The sequence below is a fragment of the Perna viridis genome, chromosome 13, assembly GCF_037379345.1.
Source record: "Perna viridis isolate PV_CMFRI_1.1 ecotype Kerala chromosome 13, ASM3737934v1, whole genome shotgun sequence".
Taxonomy (NCBI): domain Eukaryota; kingdom Metazoa; phylum Mollusca; class Bivalvia; order Mytilida; family Mytilidae; genus Perna; species Perna viridis.
The window spans coordinates 29,669,316-29,688,440 of record NC_142457.1 but is presented as its reverse complement, the minus strand read 5'-3'; the positions used below and the strand labels follow the sequence as shown (position 1 = coordinate 29,688,440).

The window sequence follows — 19,125 nt, the reverse complement described above, 5'->3', positions numbered from 1 at the left end:
CTTAATTAGCAGAAACCTGTTATTTGAATTCAGGTCTGTTGCACAGCTGACGCAAGGTGAATCATGCACAAATTTCTTATTCAAAAACACTACCAGGCTATTTAACCGATCTTACTTTGTTATTCGGTTGTTGGACTCTCTAGATTAAAAGAAGAATTATTCACACTGCCTAAGTGTTATATGTGTACATTTAGAAATAGCACTTTCTATAATAGGTAAAGCCTTAATTTACATTATCGTATGCTTTAATGTTGAATATATATACGATATTAGTTTATGACACATATACATATTATTGCGTCAGTGATCTCAAGGTAACGTGTTCGTCTGTAAGTGCTTGCTATTGTTGTTTCAATTCCTGGTCTGAGTCACACCAAATACTTAACACTGATAATCATTGCGATATTCAAGGGGTAGAGGGACGACTGGTTTGCTCAGAATCATACGAGTACGAGTTCGAGTCCCGCGTGGGAAACGACTAACAATTTTGAAGGCAAATTTGACAGTTCTAACATCGTTGGGATTTTTTCAGACCTTTATACATGTATGTAGTGTTCTAGGGCGCTGGACTTTGTGCAGACATTGTTGCCATAGATGTCACAGCGGTACTAGTTAGAGTCCCGCGGAGGGAACGACAAAAAATTTGCATCGCAAATTTGACAGTTCTAACATTGTTGGGAATGTTTAGACCTTTCTATACGTTTATGTATCTTCCCTGTATCAATTTGATCCGATGGAACAGTGTAGCCAATAGAGTCGTCGCATTCTGAGACGATGTATGGTAGTACGGGACAGTTCATTTTAGATGTTAATATGTAGGATAGAGGATCAAATTAATGGTGCATGTCACAACCAATCAATATTATACATACGTTTATGTATACAGGAAAGATACATAAACGTATAGAAAGGTCTGAAAAATTCCCAATGATGTTAGAACTGTCAAATTTGCGATGCAAATGTTTGGTCGTTCCCTCCACGGGACTCGAACTCGTACCGCTGTGACATATATGGCAACACCGCCTGCACTAAAATCCAGCGCGCTAGACCACTCGGCCAGCTAGACTATATAAAATATAGCTTTCGCTGGCCGGGTCATTCCTCCTCGTAGGATTAATCTAGGGCTGTAACTTAGAACACGATGTACAGCGGTACGAGTTTGAGTCCCGCAGAGGGAACTACCAAACATTTGCACCGCAAATTTGACAGTTCTATCATCGTTGGGAATTTTGCAGACCTTTCGAAATATATATATATATATACTAATGATTTGATCCTCTATCCTACATAATAACACCTGGATGAACTGTCCCGTACTACCATACATCGTGTACTAAGTTACAGCCCTAGATTAATCCTACGAGGAGGAATGACTCGGCCAGCGAAAGCTATATTTTAATAGCCTAGCTGGCCGAGTGGTCTAGGGTGCTGGACTTAGTGCAGGCGGTGTTGCCATAGATGTCACAGCGGTACGAGTTCGAGTGCCGCGGAGGGAACGACCAAAAATTTGCTTCGCAAATTTGACAGTTTTAACATCGTTGGGAATTTTTCAAACCCTTCTATATACATATATAATCTCAATACCTACAATACGGTTAGATTGAATACCTGCTATTTTTTAAATAAAACATTAAAGTGAAGATTTATATAACAAGCTTATTCCACCTTTGCCGTGGTATGCCTTGTAAGCATTCGACAACTCATCAGTTTTAGCTACACAACTATAATTGGCATTTACGGTAGTCAAAAAACGTAAAGATGAGGGCATTAGTTTATGCCAATTTACAACACTTACGTCACAATATAACTCTCTAATTAAGTACTTGACACAATGTAGATGACATTATACCTCATACATTCCACGCATAGATAGTAAACTCACACATGACAATGTTTAAAATATCAAACAACAACTAGAGTACAATATAGTTTACTACTCATGGCTATGTTTATTGTCACCTTCATTTGAACCGTACCACCCTCGATTTCTTATCCATCTTCTGCAAAAGACACCGTTTGCCCAGAAATGTTCGTCTTCTACAACAGATTCACTGTCCAGCGCAACATTTAATTTAGCGGACAGAACAATACTATAATAGTTTCTTGGATTAAATTGCCTCAAATTAGTTACATTAACGCCATGTTTGGAGAGCTAGTACCAGATACCGTTCCGGGTAGTTTTGCTATCAATAACGGAATGATATAATTCGTAGTCTTTGTTCAAATGTTCATCATCTCCAGTAAAGGTCAAGCTCATTTATTTATTGTGTTTGCTGATTCAAAACTGTGTAGTTAGATTCGTGCTGAGTAAACAATCTGTCATTAGTATGAACTTGTCCGTCCATTTTTATCGTCAGTTCCGAGAACTCAGATTTGTTTCGCATTATATGTTTATATATTTATATGTATATATTTCGGATATATTTCGGGTACCAAAATTATAAAAGATTTTGTCTTGAAACACGAGTGCAGTATTCCGTTATTAGCATATACATTGGTATTTTTTTTTATTTCATAAGAAGATCGTAATAAAACTTATCTAGGTTAATTGTCACATAAATGCAGTATTACCACACACTTTTGCAATATACTATTTGGTGTGCTTTACCTACGTATAAATTTGTTATATATTTTTTACACCAAAAATAAGATGAATCATGGTTGTAAATTTTACAACCACTTTTAATACCATACAACATCAATATATATTGATTTTTCATTTTTTCAAATATCGTGCGTCGTATTGTGTTATTCAGTATTCGAAATGTTGGATCTTCTATGTATCTAAAATTAAAAATGTAATGGTTTGGTCAATATTAGATTTGGCTTCATAAATATGTGCTATACGCAACTGCATTCAAGAGTAATTGAAATATATATCATATACGTTTTTATTTCAATATTATGTCTGTATATTGAAGCCACATACTTCATAATGAACATGACAGTGTGAACACAGCAAATAACACCACGTACCCAAATTAAAATGAGGTTAACCACAGGTGCTCCCGATAAAGAATGGTCCTAAAATGACGCACATATTCATGATAGTTGATAAATCATTATAAGAATAAAATATTTTTTACAGTAACATGTAGGTCACTGATCGTAAAAAAGATAAGAACCGAAGGATCGTTATAAAAAAATACACCGACCATGAATCAAGTGCACTGCACCAGACCGTAAAAACTGAGTTTTCTAGATGTTGAATTATTCATTTCACATCAAATTTAAATCATTGAAAATAAAACAATTCAGATCACGTATTAGATTTGTACCAGTATTTTTTCATCTGTCACTGTTACCGATGTCCGTAAGAGTTTGGGTTATCTGAACATTTACAATATCTTAATTTCTTTAAAAAAAAAGGTGCGAGTTAACCCGGACAAAGAACATTTTTGTCCTAATTGTAATGTTGAATATTTAATATCAAAGGATAGTTCCAACGTTTGGTTGTATCCGAGTGATAGTCAATTTGTTGCTAATGAGCTGAACCGTATACTCTGTTTTGTCCTTATAGTCGTTTCATTTAAATGTATCTTTCTTTACTTGTTATCTGTCCTCTATATCAAAGTGGTTAAGTATAATTTAAAACAGAAACAAAAAAAAAAACCAAAAAAACAGAAAAAACAAAAAACAAAAAACAAAAAACAAAAAAAAAATAAACCAAAAAAAAAAAACAAAACAAAACATAACAAAAATAAAAAGAAAAAAAATACAAAAAAAAAAATACAAAAAACAAATAACGTTAATTTTGAAAATTGTATCGATTAAATGGTTACTGGCAAAAACTAGACAACAAACGGGGCACGAAAATATAGAGTGCGAAATCATAATAATACGCTGTTTGTTTTTATACTTGTCGAACCTTTTAAAGCATTGATGACATTTAACATCATTCTATTTTCGTTTGGTGTTATACGTTCAATTGTGCTTAAAAGATCCATTGCCATATCTTCAAGACTCTCATATATTGGTTCTGTCGGTTCCATGATCCGATTTTCATTAAGAAATTCCTGTTCTTTGTCTGTCCCTGCTTTGTGAGGCTTAGGAACAGGATATTCTGGCGATGTCATTCTCCGTATTACATCATCAAGCCTTTTTCTACGCTTTGATTCGTATGACTATTTTTGCCAAGATATGCGTAAGTGTTGACATCCTGTGATACAGCATGCTAATGAACTGAATTAGAAGCAAGATACCGAAATTTACAATAAATATGATTGCAATTGGGTCTATCTCGAATTCACATTCTTCGCTGTGTTTAATAATTATTTTAAGATTTTTAAAAGCATTCACATATGTGAGACCGTAATATTGTTACAAGAATTGCATTTAATAGAAATACAAAGACAGATGAATAATTTCTCAAATCTGTTAGCTCTTCTTCCACACTTTTCCTTGTATTAGTTTGACCTCCTTCAGAACTTGCAGAACTTTCAACCTCTTGTGACGCATTAGAAGTATCTGGTTTGAGATGTTTGTCTATGGTGTTCTTCCAAAACAAATCTTCATCCTCGTTTTTCGGCGCTGAACCATTTTCATCAACACTAATATTGTAGATATGCCCACAAACTTGAATTGAATGATCTAACAAAACAAACTAGACAGAAATGTAATTAAAACATAAGAAAATACATATATATGAATGGTTGTATCAGAGAAAAAGAACTTTCAAAAACATTCACTTCTAGAATATTCATAAAGAGCATCATCTATAAGTAACTTTAAAACAAAATTAACGTTCTAGTAAATAAGGGTACCAGCAAGTTATCGAACACTAATCCGATCCATCATCAAAACAAATCTGACATAATATATAGTAACACCACCTAGTCGCTGTTATTACCATGATCCTGAATTGGTACACACGCACTTGAAATGAAATAGCAGATTATATTTCATTGTATAACATCAAGTTTGTATATAATATAACATCAGAAAAATCTGTAGGTAAAAATAAATCGAGCTTCAAAGTTACAATGAAGTGAATCACCATACAAACAATACTTGTCAGTCCTTCCAAGAAACACAAATAACTATTGTATCAATTCATAAGTTGCTTTAAAGTACCGATAAGCTATGTTTTTATTTAAATAAATAAAAGTAAATGAGCACCTTGGACAACACATGTAAAGTAGGCGTCTTCTGCTTTTCTAGAAACATTCACCAAAATTCTTATATAAATGAAATGTCACGAAAGCGGTAGCTGCAATATTTCAGAAAGGTAGTAACAACGTCATCATTTCGTCAAACAAAACAGTTATCAGCCAAAACGACTGAAGTAAAATGCATCAAACTCTTAAATATTTTAATTTTGGTATTAACATATATTGTATTTACATCAAATTTATATCCTAAAACAACATACCTTCGGATGTAACATAGCTGAAAGTAAAATCACAGCTATGGTTGTTACTGAACAAATTACTTCCAATAAAGCATCCCTGATTATACCAATAAGTGCAATTACCATAACAACGGCATATATAGATGACAAAATAGCAGCAAATTGCAGCTGAAATATACAAAAACCTTAGAGAATGAAATACTTTTTTTGGTGAATGAACCGTGGCAATATTTTATATTAAAATATATATATTACAGGATACTTTTATTTCATTCCAAAGGTTCACATTCATCTAATTAATAAATATCCAATGAATGATATACACAGGAGCAAATTGAAGATACACTGACCTGCCTTTCCTTTGTTGAAAATATCGTCATTAGGGCAAATATTCCAACAGGTACTATATTGAGTCCTAAGACCAACCCCTCTGAAACATCTTCTCCGAAACCTATGATAATGGCACCAACTATCAACAGAAAAATTGTCCCGGGGGTCATTAGGGTGGACACCATTAAGAAAACCTGGTATGCGATGTAGAAATAAGATATGTTCTGATTCTTCTTGGTTATATGTTTGCAATCAGTGATTATTTCGCAGCAGTTAGCAAGAGTAGAAGGAACCCATCGTCTGCGTTGACCATAAAATTCATAAAACCCTGTCGGTCCAAAGGTATAGGCATCGGCTTCGGCACAGTACTCTATCCTCCACCCTCTCTTCAACAGTAATGTACATAGCCAACGATCTTCCCCTGAATTCGATTGCAATGAACAAAATACACATTATACAAGTAGATTTTGAGAAGTTCAATAAAAAAAGTGTGTATAATCTTCTAACATCTACTTTCTAAAGTGAAATTTCATTGAAAATACCGACTTATACGACAACATACTGACATTTCCTTAAAATCAACCAATTCGAAAAATGGTAAGGTGCCTTCGCAAAAAGTGCATTAAAATCAAAAGATTATGCCACTTAATCTTATATAAATGTCGAAAAAAAAGGTTAGGAAAACATTCTACAATACTTTACCAAAAAAAAAAAAAAAAAGAAAAGAAAACACAAACAAACAGACAAAAAAAATAGAAATAAAAAAAAAAATGAATAAATAAAATAAGAATAATACAAAACATTCAAAACAAATTATAACTTAATTTAGTTTGTTTCAGTAAACTAAGGACAATTAGTTTTTACCAACATGAGAATTACCATTTCTTATTTTTCTGTACTGTACGTGATTGTATATTTCTTTCAGTTGCGACATCATCTGTAGATTTATCTATTGACTGGCCGATGATCTTTGCACTCGTGTCGCCTGTGGTTCCATTTTTCGCGCCTTCATTTTCAATTCTTCCTTTTTCCACTTCATTGAATGTTTCTTGTAATTTCCATCCCAAAATGTAGTACATATACATGATCTTAAAAAAACACAGTTCTTTTACGAAGTCATTATACGGTAAAGACGAGATCGCCCTTATAAAATGCATAATTTCAATACCTTTATATGATAAAGTGTTCGATTTAATTGTGTTTGACGTGCTTAAAAATCTCTCCTTAGCAACATTAATAGATCTATAAAAAAATTGTTATCAATATTCCCCCTTTGACTTATTGACTAAATTTTAAAAAGAATGAGTCACAGAATTCCTTGTTATGCATATACATCGAGACTGTTTTAGTAATGCTTCTATGTATTAAGTTCTTAATTGTTTAAAAAATTAACAAACATAACAAAAAGGCTCAGAACAATATTATGTATGATGCTTATCTATCAAGTCGATTTCACCTGACTCCAACGTTTTTTAAATTTAACATTCTACTTGTCCTTAAGATGTGCCACAAGTTTGGTTCCTCCTGGAAGTTTCCATTCCATTTTAGCTCCATACGAAGTAACAAAAGTCTCCCCCTTTTCCTGTCTTATGTTTTGTTGGTATACACCACTAAATAAAACAAGTAAAACGTTTTATTCTTGAAATTACCGACAGTGTAAGCTTGACTTGAGCATTTTTTATATGAATTTTAAATCTGATAACGTCAAGGAGGTTAGCAGTACTAAAAAAATCTAAATGCATAATACTTCAACATAGTATACATCTGTCGAGAAAATATGGCTCATCACATTGTTTTTTCATTCCAAATATTTATTCATTATTAATTTCTCAATAATATTATTGAGTGGCAACGTAAGGAAATTCAATTTTACAAAATTAACCCGCTTCCACTTTTCCTTACAAATATATAATATGATATTTTATATTGAACACAATACCGTTCTACAAATACTACATGATTTAAAATGTAACAGTTCTGAACATAAACTAAGTGTATAGCTTATATTAAAGTTTATTGCTCTCTATAATATAGGTGACAGTAATGTTGGCTATTTGCCGTTTTAAGTACAATATATCCCAATATATGATATGATAGTACAATGATGCAACCCGATAGTGAAAGTGACAAATGTCTAAATGAATCTGTCAACGATTATTGATCATTTCTTCCACAAACAATAAATACAATATATTGTTTACATTTGTTTTTAAATCGTTTAGATATTTTTTTACTGCACAATGGTGTAAACAAACAATCAATACTGAATATCCAATAAAACGGTATCACTAGAACACAGCGTTACATGTATAAAATACAACTTACCTGCCTACAGTATGAACTAACTTAACCAATACTTGTACATAGGTGTTAAGTTCTCTACAAATGTCCCGTCGAATAAGTGCATCATCGAAGAAAAGGTGAGCTTAAAAGACATTTCTTTAATAAGATTTCCACTTTCAGGACACCCTTAGATACCACAGAATCATTTTAAAGTAAAAATGTAAGTGTCCGCTTTGCAACTATGTGAACACCTCATAATTTAAAAACAAACAAAAAAGAATACCTTTAATGACAAATAATGCTTGATACGAAGTTTCAAAGTTAGTGTATGTACAGATGACGTGATCTTTTTGGAACCAAACTTGTAGGAAGGAAGAGTTCATGTGGGGATCAATTATTCCATGTTCTGCCTTAGCACTTTTAATGCGTTTATTTTTATATTCCTGATGATAGACTTAACATTATACTAATAAGTGATTTCATAGTTGTTATCTATAAATTTATAAGCGAAGTTTAGGACGAATGTTCTATGTAATTAAGTACCGTTTGCTTTGAATGTTACGTAAAGGAAACTATTGTTATTACATTGCTTGTGTAAAAAGCAGGTACACTCGTTATTGTGATTCAGGAAATAGCCTTATACAAGAAGGAACATATTGTCTGAAGGCAAATAAATGTGAATATCAAAGCTTTACATTTTGAAAAGATATTGCTATCAACTTTAAAGATTTGAATTTTGATAAAAAACCTGCATATACCTTCAAGGTCGAATGCATCAGTGTCAAATTCGTCTGTACACTCTTTCCCCGTTAGATTGTCATCACTCTGACAAACTTGGCCATTTTCGAAATTACCAGGATTCGGATTTCTACTCGTCCCCTCTGATTTAACCTTCTGATTTTGTAGGTCATTTTCTCTATAATCATTCTCCACTCGATGCTTGTCTAGTATGGCAATGACTAAGTATCGGTATGAAAGTGACTAGATATGTTTACCATTGAATTTATACCGATCATTTCAAAGTTTTAATAATAAACTTATGAGGTTTGCAATTTACTACATGTTTCATTCGTACTGAATGTAACCACCCGCCTATGCTGTTACATATGTATTTCACAGGATTTAACTTATATTGAAAAAAACATCAGTGTTACTACTTTAATCTCTACTGGTTTCATAGAAAAAAATATAGACATATAGTCAATAGGTTTTGCCCTTGACAAAATCCGAAAATTTTGGCTCACATTTATCTATTTATTTTTATTTTTTATTCATATTTTACCTTTTAAACGTGGATATCGTTCACCTAGTCATTATTCTTATTGACATTTAGTTTGAGCCCTTTCACAACATATATTATTTCGTTTTTAATTTTAGACGCTTTAATACTAACTTCTTTAAAAGAAATCGAGAGGACCTAAATTCGACCGTTAATCAAAATGATATATTCTAAATCAAGAGAGGGCAAATAAACACACACATACATCAAGAAAAATGACTTGCATAAAAATTAATACTTTTGTTTTGAATTCAATTAAAAGCACTTGTTTACAGATATACAACTGTTTTTCGCAAAACTTTTTCCCTAAAAAAATAGTCTTTTATGTTTAAGCAAAATACGAGAAATAATGTGCTTAAATTTGTCCAAATATCAATAATCAATGATAAATTTTAGATGTTTAGGATCAAAGAAAAATGAAATGAATATACTACAATATTTTAGGGTTATATTGATAAAAAATAGTGCAAAATATTTCCTAACAAAATGTTGTGGCATTTCAAAGTTTGCGTTTGTGTCCGATTTTTGAAATTTGTAACTTTGTCCCAACTTTGAATGCTTATATTTCTGTTGGGGGATAATAGCCATACTTCTAATAATGTACCCATTTAAGTAAATCTTGGGACAAAAATAAATTGAAAATTGGCCCTTGGCAAATGACTTATTTGCTTTTGATTTGGGGACCCGTAGGCATTTTGCGATTTTTTTGCACACTTGATTTTATATAAAAATAGCTATAATTTAAAACAAATTTAAGTTAATAAGTGTTACAATTAGAATCACAAAGCTACATAAAAGTATTTTGTGTCGCAAACAATGTAGATGTATTGATTTACCAATTTAGCTTTGTATTTTAAGAACTTATTCCCCTTAGACAGTTGTTCACACTACAGGGGGGAATTGCTGCTTCAGACAACCCCGTAACTTTGCAAACTTTTTAAACATTTCTTAAGACGAATACAGTCTGATGACACCCAATTGTATCAATTCAATAAGCTATCAGCCTTTCACCTAGCAGCTAAACCACCGTTAAAAAGAGCTTTGAATCCTGCTATTGATCCAGTTGCCCCAAATATTACAATGAGGGAAACGTCGTCAATATCTTACAAATATTTGCGACAAATGTGTCCTTAGTCCTGGCCACGTTTCAGTTTCATAAGAGGATTTTCCGATTTTGAATCACCCATTTTGATGTAATTCTCCCAATATTTTATCGATGAAAAAAGAGAAGCAATCACATAGAGAAAAGGTTCATACCATATACCTTCACTTAGAATGTTAACAACGATAATGATTCCTGATGTTTGTAGAATACATCCAATTACAAATATAATTAAGAATTTCCATTTTCGTCTTTGCTGGTATTTATGATCGCTGACTCTTTTCTGTTGATCATACATCTGAATTCCTGAGGGGATTAACAAAACGCCAAGGTATGCTACTGCGGCAGATACTGGATCTAGGGTAGGTAATACGAGAAAAGCCATCATAGAAACACCAATGGCATGACAGACTTCGATCAAAACATACTAAAAGTTACGAAACATGTTACTTTCTTGATGTAAATAAATCACAAAGTTTTTAACAACACATTCTGCTTGTTATGTTTATATTGTTATTTGGATTCCTTGTGGTTTTGTTTTTTATTAACAGAATGATCACTTATAATGTACTGAAATCCAAATACGTCAAAAAAAAAAAAAAAAAAAAATGAAACGAGCAAAGAAAATGTGACCCACATTAATTATGCAAATAACGCATGAAATAAAAAAAAGTATATGAAAAGGTAAAGAGAAAGGACACATTAGTTTTACGATATATTTTTCTACAAAAAAAAAATATAAAAAAATCATATCGGCAAATCAAATTTAGATTGAAGACAATAATTTGGTAGTAATGAACATACCTAAAAAGTCAGAATACAACTAGTATGCGCAACAGAAAGGCTCAATTTGTAAACATACTGACTGAAGATGTTGGTATATTATTACCCAACAAAGCCATACGTGATGTTTGTATACATCAATATATATATGCATGAAGCAGTCGAAAGTGTATCACTTGTCTTCTGATTTTGAAGTGACTACAATTATGCAAAGTAAGTATTCCTTTAATATGAAATAAACTGAAATTTACGAACTTGGCTAGTCTCTACTCTTTAAAGTACTTTTCAATGTTACTGTATTTAAATGTTACTTTCAAACTTTGCTAAAGGGTGAGTTTAGAATTAAAATGACTTACCACTCCAGTTATCTTCGGCTTCAAGGGTTTATTGGTTTTGAACAATATTCTGATGAAAGCAGAAAGAGTTGCAAATACATATGGAGCTATAACCACTATGAACATAGCCCAGACCCAAGTCTCGTCAACCGAATGTTCTTTCTCACTTGTAATAGTTCCCAATGCCTCACTGGTAATATTCCCTGATGCATTTCCTTGATGGGTTATGTAGTCGATTTGCTGTATAAGTCCGCCAAGTCGACGGTATTTCGATGCCATGCTTGAGTTTGTTGGTGTGTTTAAATGCCACATTTGGATATGTAGAGTTATTCTATATATAAAGCCACCTAAAAAGACAACTAATGAAAGAAAAATACAGCATATCACTTTGCACAATTTCTCAGGTGCCAATCCTTTCATGCATGTTCGTTGTTGAATTTCGGATTTGCTGTCATTTGCTCTGTAAATTATAAAAAAATAAAAGTAAGGTAATAAATATACGTACATCAAATAACCGGGTGTACATGTCACAAATCACGACCATTTAAAAACATGTTTCGGATGTATGGTATATTTGTTGTAGGACTGGAACGTGGAAATGGGGAAGGCGGGTTGACATAGTACAAATTCGGCGATAGGTTAAACAATCACAAGTAACTGAAGGAGAAATATTTAAATATTCAAATATAGAAAAATTAAAATACATTCAATGTGATTTTATGTGTATTATACGATATAAAAAAAATAATGGGAACTTCAGCGTCAGTAATTGCCTTTTTGTTTTGTTTTTTGTTTTTTGTTTTTATGTTTGTTTGTTTATGGTATATGGCATATATATGAAGTTTAAACCATTCGTAAACTTTGTCCAAATTAAGTCTTAATAATCTATTTAAATGATCACAAAGTACTTGTGGGTGAAAATTTATTTCCTGCCATTTTGTTCCACTCAAATTACAATATATTGACCTTTTGGCAGACTCCAATCAATTTAATTTAATTACGCATTGGTCCAGGATTTTTAGTGTGACCAATCAGTTTATATATTGCCCTAGTTATTTGGTAAAAAGACGTTTGTTTATCAAAAAATAATAAAATCATTGATAATAACTTACAAATAATGTGATGCCTTTGACCGATGAATCATTAGCCGTATCATTATTTTGCCATGCTTCCTTTTTTAGTGTCTCTTCATTAGGCCTGTTAAAACAGTGTAATTTACTTATGACCATGAATCAATGAATCATTGTTTGATGAAAATGTAATCAAAATTTTTCCAAAGTTTGATTTTAAAAATGCTGTCATATGAATTGACGATTCCATATTTTAACTAAATACATGAGTTCTTCTCTTCTGTAGTAAACTTCAAATATCAAGTAATGGCGATATACTATGTTAACATTGGACAGAGAATTTGTGGTTTTCATTAATTTCGTTTAGGAGTTTAATATGAATTCTTGATTTAATGTGGAGAACAGAATGACAAACAGAGGGGCGACCGGACGGACAGCTCGATGACTACATATATATATATATATCATGCTTCGCATAGAGTAATATATTTAATGAGGTCATTAGAGGATAAAATTCATTGTTTAAGTATTTAGTGGTAATTTTAATTACAGGGAAATACACAAATGAGTTCAATGATAGTTCAGATATATTTGAACCAATGATCTGCTCTTATTCATGAAATAAAAGTACGAGTCAGTTTATTTGATTTCGTAATCAAAGGTGCATGTATGATTTATTACATTCAATTTTAAGCATATGTCATCATTTTTTCTTTCAAAATAATCTAAAAAGTGTTTTCTTTTATCTACAGCTACACTTTTGGTATGAAAATATAAAAAAAATAATGGTTTACATTCTTAATTTCGATTAACCCACTAGAATTTGTTATTTTACAGTTTTTTAACAACATAAGTTTGAAATGATCTGCAAGGTGAATACAGATTGATCATAGCTTAAGCGAAAAAGACTTAAGATGGTTACAAGAAACGACAGCAGTTATAAAAAAATGTTGTAAGCATCAGAAAGGAATACAAAGAAATAGGTAACAGCCTAAATGATATTAAATCACTGACACAAGTGAAGGACCAATAATATCTAATAAATATATATAATTTATTTATTATAGAGTTCACATGATTCTTAAAGAAAGCCGAAATGATAAAAATCATAAAGGTTTTTTTTTTTCAATTCAATGTCGTAAATTTATAATCTATTTCAGCAATTTCAACTGATTAATCGGATATATTAAAAAGATATATTTCAAAACAATAAATACATTCTTTTACAATTTTCAAATTGATTTTATAAATTTTAATTTGTGCCACGCGCATATAAAAAAACTGCTCGCTGGCTACTGACTACGTTTTAGCGCAATTTTATTTTATTTAGAACTGCATAAAAAACTCAAAATTGTCTACAGTAACTACCAAATCAGATTTTTAAAATGATTTACATTATTAGAATTGAAAAAGAATGTTCGAAATTGTGGTCCATTCCCAATTTAAACTTTAGACAAGCATGATTCAAAATCATTTTTTGCAAATATTTATACTCATTAGAATGAGAACAAAAGTCGAATATTTACATAAGTAAGGGGTAATACATATTGCATAATTTACATGAGTAAGGGGTAATACAGATTGCATTATTTACATGAGTAAGGGGTAATACAGATTGCATTATTTACACGAGAAAGGGGTAATACAGATTGCATTATTTACATGAGTAAGGGGTAATACAGATTGCATTATTTACATGAGAAAGGGGTAATACATATTAAAATATTTACATGAGTAAGAGGTAATACATATCAAAATATTTACATGAGTAAGGAGTAATACAGATTGCATTATTTACACGAGTAAGGAGTAATAAAGATTGCATTATTTGCATGAGTAAGAGGTAACACAGTAAGGGGTAACACAGATTGCATTAGCCCGTTGCAGGTCCGGGTATTAAAAGAATAGGCCTGCAGCAGCGCTAAGCTTGTCGTAAAAGGCGACTAAATAGTGCTCAGAACCTTGGCCGGGGCGAAGGCGCTCTGCCCACAGAGCAACTGGGATGTGTGCCCCAGGTGGTGGAATGGAATACCCCTGGTGTGTTACATGCTGGGGTTGTCAGGCTATAATACGGAAATCCTGACGGCAAACCATAGTGGTGCACCGTGTTGGGAAAGATGCTACGTTCCTCGCACGTTAAAGAACCCTACTGTGGTGTTCTCCCGGAGTAGGAACCATAGGGCTCCGCCACAGGAGGCTTAATTGCCCGACCCTACCCACCTCTCCCTATTTCCAGTGGCAATCAAAATTAGTCGATCCCATTGTCCTTGTGTCCCATCCCTTTTTCATTTTATCATCATTTTATGTTCATTTTATCATCAATTTCATGTTCATCGTCTGAATATAGCTGAAATATTGCTGCTCGGACGTTAAACCCCAACAAACAACAAACAGAAAAAACAAAAAAACAAAAAAAAACAGATTGCATTATTTTCATGCGTAAGGGTTAATACAGATTGCAATATTGTAAAATGTCATTATCTTATCCTATGACTTTTCTGAGCGTTTCCAAACATATTATAGCACCGTGCTTCTTCTTATATAAAATCTTGTGCTATTTTCAAAACATTTTACAGAACGATCGCGGACACCTCCTCTCTAATACTTGGTATGTATGGTTAATTATAAATATCGTACATGTATGAGAAATTGAAAAACAATATATAAATATATGGCCTTATTTAATAGTGTCAAAACTATGTTAATTGATTGATTGATTATCTTTTATTCCTCCATTAACATGAAGAGTATACTTTATGCCACTTTATATAATCAAATAGAAAGATATTTCCTCATCAAAATACCTTTGCCATCGCGATTCTTCTCCATTTTTACTGCCCGGCTGTGTTTCTGCGGCTGTTGTCCCAACACTACAATTTGCTCCCACGTCTGAAAGTCTTCTAAAGTATTTTATAACACAATAATTATATTATTGAAACAAAAAAAAAAAAAGCAGATGAAAAACAAAACAATGCAATAAAAAAAACAAATGAAACAATACAAAACAAAAACAAAAACAAAAACAAAAACAAAGCAGTCACAAAAATGAGTGTCGATTTAAATTTCTGTTGCATGTTTAATATTGTTGCATATAATATATTACCTTCCTCATAATTGTAAAGTTAAAATTCGAATTAAGTTGTGTCGTTTAAAGATAAGTACCGTATCATTACACTAACGAGCATTTTCTGTTTGTTTTTTCCCTACAATCTTTCTAGATCTAATATAATAATTATGTAATATAACATGCAATAGCTTTTGTTAGAAATATAATTAAGCTCATGAAAGACATCTTAATCAATTTGTAGGCATTGTAAAATGCACGTAAATACCAGCTAAAACAGAGTCTAAATCGCAAAACATAAATACTTACAATGCTTGATTTTCTTTAAATTTCAATGGATTCAATTTCCCAAGGTAGTTGAGCATAATTTTTGTAGCCTTGTGCCATTGTCTTAATCGGCCAATTTCAGGGTACATGGCGGACATGGATGGACGGGTGTATTTTACAGAGGTCAGTTTTTGATTTTGTTTGTCAAATGGAGCTTTGTTGAGGTCACCAATACCTATTAGCAATTCAACTGTATTTTCTGCCTGTAATATGAAGAATGCAATAAAAGCACATGCATGGGACGTAAAAACAAAAGACAGCACATGAACAGTTCCCAGGGTGGATCGTTCATAAACATGTCGAGCACACCCCAACAGCAGATGGGTAATTTGACTTTCGCCATCCAAAATGCAAATGATATGCTTTAAGGTCCACCACCGTACCTCCAGAGCGCATCTCCAATAAACCCTAACGTCCAAGGAGTGCAACAAAGTGTCAATCATCTACGCCAATACACAGTAATTTCCAATCAAACCCACCGCCACAACATATAAATTCCGTACAGGGTCAAGGACAATACACACAATTGTCAACAATGGGACAGTTTCCTATTAACAATAGCGTCGGTGTTGTTTTGAACGACATTCAAAATAAACTTACAAAATTAAACCTACTGGATAGTATCGTTGATAGATTACGAAACATAGAACAGCGATTTAATGTGGTTGAAAATGACATTGTACAACTCAAAAGGTCGGTAACGGATCATCAAAACAATTTTGAAAAGAACAATAGTGATATGCAAATTTTTCATACAAGATTACGCGACCTAGAAGCAGCAAAGGGGGAGCTTGAGGACATGACGAATCGTTCTTGGACCAACAAACCCGTGCGATGAAGTACAACTTAATTTTTGAAAACATCCCCGAAGTGAAGCCTGATCCTACCACAATTGAAAATACAGAAAAGGTATTAATCGATTTTATTAAAAATGAAATGAAAATTGACTCTAACATATCGTTTCATAATGTTCATCGTTTAAAGCCACGACGTGATCGAAAACCACCATCAATTGTAGCAAAATTTCTTTACAACAACGAAAAGGAAAAAGTTCTCACCGCTGCTAGAACCGAACTGTCGGGAAAATCGTATAAAGTATACCAGCAATACCCGCAGGAGATTAGCGATAGGAGAAGGCAGTTAGTGCCAGTCATGAAGGAACTACGCGAACAAAACCAAAGGGCATATATAATACGTGATAAACTTTTCGTAAATGGTAGACCGTATATCACAGACGAACCAAGACAATTGAACCATATTAACAGGATGCAACAGGAAGGAATGAATTCCCAAGATGTGCGCGGTACAGTTCCGGATTCCAGACAAGTACATTTCAGTTAGGCCAAGCGGCATAGTGGTGCAAAAGAACAGTACAATAAAAATTGTAATAAACATTTTCTTAATTTATCATGTCTTAGCGTATGTGGTTTAATTTCAAAATTAAAAAACCCTGATTTTTTGCAATTTATTCAAAACTATGACATTTTATTTTTTCAAGAAACAAAAACTGATATGTATGATCACTTGTGTTTACCAAAAGGTTATAGTTACAAAGCCAAACACAGGAAAATATGTCTGGTGAAATCTGGTGGTATTATAATTATTTATAAAAATTATCTATCCAAATTTCTGAAATTTCCAGAAACAGAGTCCGATTATGTTCAATGGGTGAAAATTGATAAATCCTTTTTACAATCTGATCACAATTTTATTTTTGCATGTATTTATGTCCCACCCGAAAACACTAAATACTCTTCTCCCGAAGTATTCAATGAAATTGAATCGGAGATGATTGATATGGTGAAAGAGGGTGATTATATTGGATTTCTTGGTGATTATAATGCAAAAACTGGTACTTTACTAGATTATGTAGAAACAGACAAGTCATTATTAGATCTGTTTGATTTAGATGAGGATGTAGACTTGATAAAGTTCATGTATGACTATGAAAATTTAACAAAAGCAGGTATACCATTAGATAGAAAAAAATCTTGTACAGGTCGACCAAATGCATACGGCCACAGGCTACTTGATTTTTGTAGAAAAAATAATATTTATATTGTAAATGGTCGAGTAGGTAAAGATAATATGAAAGGTGAATGCACAAGTGGTGACATATCACTGATTGATTATTTTTTAGCATCTTCAAATTTATTTCCATATATTACTGATTTTGAAGTAAAAGATTTTTCGCCATTATTTTCCGACGTACATAAACGGTTACACGTTTCCCTTGGTATGTTGAAACGCGACCGGACGATTACCAAATCCGAGACACCTGATGATAGTATCCCGACTACACGCGCTTGGTCCGAAGATAAAACTGAAAACTATATAGAATGTTTTCTGTCAGACTCCAGAATTGAAAATATAAATCGCTTTGTTGATTTACTTGATGAAAAGCATAATAACGGAGAAGTTATTACAGATGACTGTGTTAACAAAATTGTTGACGACATCGGCGAACTTTTTAATGACACAGCAAAATCTGTGTTCGGGATTAGAAAGAGTCCTACAAATCGAGATGGACCTAATAGTGATAATTCGCAACAAACCCCGTGGTTTAATACCGCTTGTAAAGATAAGCGCGAAATTTTTCATACAGCTAGAAAAAAATATAACGTTTGTAAAAGCGATTTAAATAAAGCGCGAATGAATCTTGCTAGTCGAGAATACAAAAAAGAGCTTAATAAAGCATACGATCAATTTCAAAACCAGATGACGGGTGAAATAAGAAGCGTTTCTAAGAGTAATCCAAAGAAATTTTGGGATATTCTTCGCCGCTGTACCAACAGCAAGAAGTCAGATATCGATGTCCCGTTTAAAGATTTGTACGAATATTTTAAAGAAATAAATCGTGGTGACAACACTCAATTAGATTTTAATCCTGATGAGCAGAACGATATTAATTCTGAAATTTCAGACCGTATACTGAATGGTAAAATAACGGCAGCAGAAATTGAGTGTGTGGTGAGAAAATTACATAGTAATAAAGCATCTGGTTTAGATTTTATTACTAATGAATATTTAAAACACACACTCATTATTATGCTTCCTGTTTATACGAAACTATTCAATATAATTTTTGAAACAGGTATTGTCCCCGAATCATGGACAACAGGTAATATACATCCAATCTATAAAAATAAAGGGAATTCGATGGATCCGAAAAACTACCGTCCTATAAGCCTAGTAAGCTGCT

At 32.6% G+C, this 19,125-nt stretch overlaps 2 protein-coding genes and 1 long non-coding RNA gene across 14 annotated transcripts in view; all 3 read right to left on the bottom strand.

Moving 5' to 3' along the window:
- Nucleotides 1–1,543: 1,543 nt before the first annotated feature.
- Nucleotides 1,544–4,163, bottom strand: LOC148600271 (uncharacterized). The gene is made up of 2 exons (XR_015917804.1): nt 3,869–4,163; nt 1,544–2,784 (listed from the first exon to the last, which is right to left on the bottom strand). It is a non-coding gene; the product is annotated as an uncharacterized LOC148600271 (long non-coding RNA).
- A 152-nt stretch (nt 4,164–4,315) lies between these two features.
- On the bottom strand, nt 4,316–8,143 carry LOC148600270 (chitin synthase chs-2-like). Of its 9 annotated transcripts, none has more exons than XR_015917801.1 (5): nt 6,560–8,003; nt 5,701–6,101; nt 5,372–5,518; nt 4,764–4,875; nt 4,316–4,590 (listed from the first exon to the last, which is right to left on the bottom strand). XR_015917801.1 is itself a non-coding variant. In XM_088557680.1 (5 exons), the coding sequence occupies exons 2-5, from the start codon at nt 6,615–6,617 to the stop codon at nt 4,486–4,488; spliced, it is 711 nt and encodes a 236-aa protein (XP_088413806.1). In that variant the 5' UTR covers nt 6,618–7,290; nt 8,006–8,143; the 3' UTR covers nt 4,316–4,485. The 9 variants fall into 9 exon arrangements, 7 of the variants coding, with proteins under 7 accessions (XP_088413806.1, XP_088413804.1, XP_088413805.1 ...); XR_015917802.1 differs by having other exon boundaries at nt 5,372–5,388; XM_088557680.1 differs by lacking the exon at nt 4,764–4,875 and adding an exon at nt 8,006–8,143 and having other exon boundaries at nt 6,560–7,290.
- The window catches only part of LOC148600267 (uncharacterized), a 35,101-nt gene continuing 24,074 nt past the window's right edge, over nt 8,099–19,125 (bottom strand). For 2 of the 4 annotated variants that reach the window (XM_088557676.1, XM_088557677.1), the window contains exons 2-6: nt 15,906–16,126; nt 15,337–15,432; nt 12,575–12,659; nt 11,484–11,922; nt 8,099–10,701 (exon numbers count right to left, since the gene is read on the bottom strand). In XM_088557676.1, the coding sequence (XP_088413802.1) occupies nt 11,914–11,922; nt 12,575–12,659; nt 15,337–15,432; nt 15,906–16,126 (411 nt within the window). In that variant the 3' untranslated portion in view covers nt 8,099–10,701; nt 11,484–11,913. Of the gene's footprint in view, nt 10,702–11,483; nt 11,923–12,574; nt 12,660–15,336; nt 15,433–15,905; nt 16,367–19,125 lie in introns of those variants that run through there. The other 2 variants (XM_088557673.1, XM_088557675.1) reach the window with 2 other exon arrangements.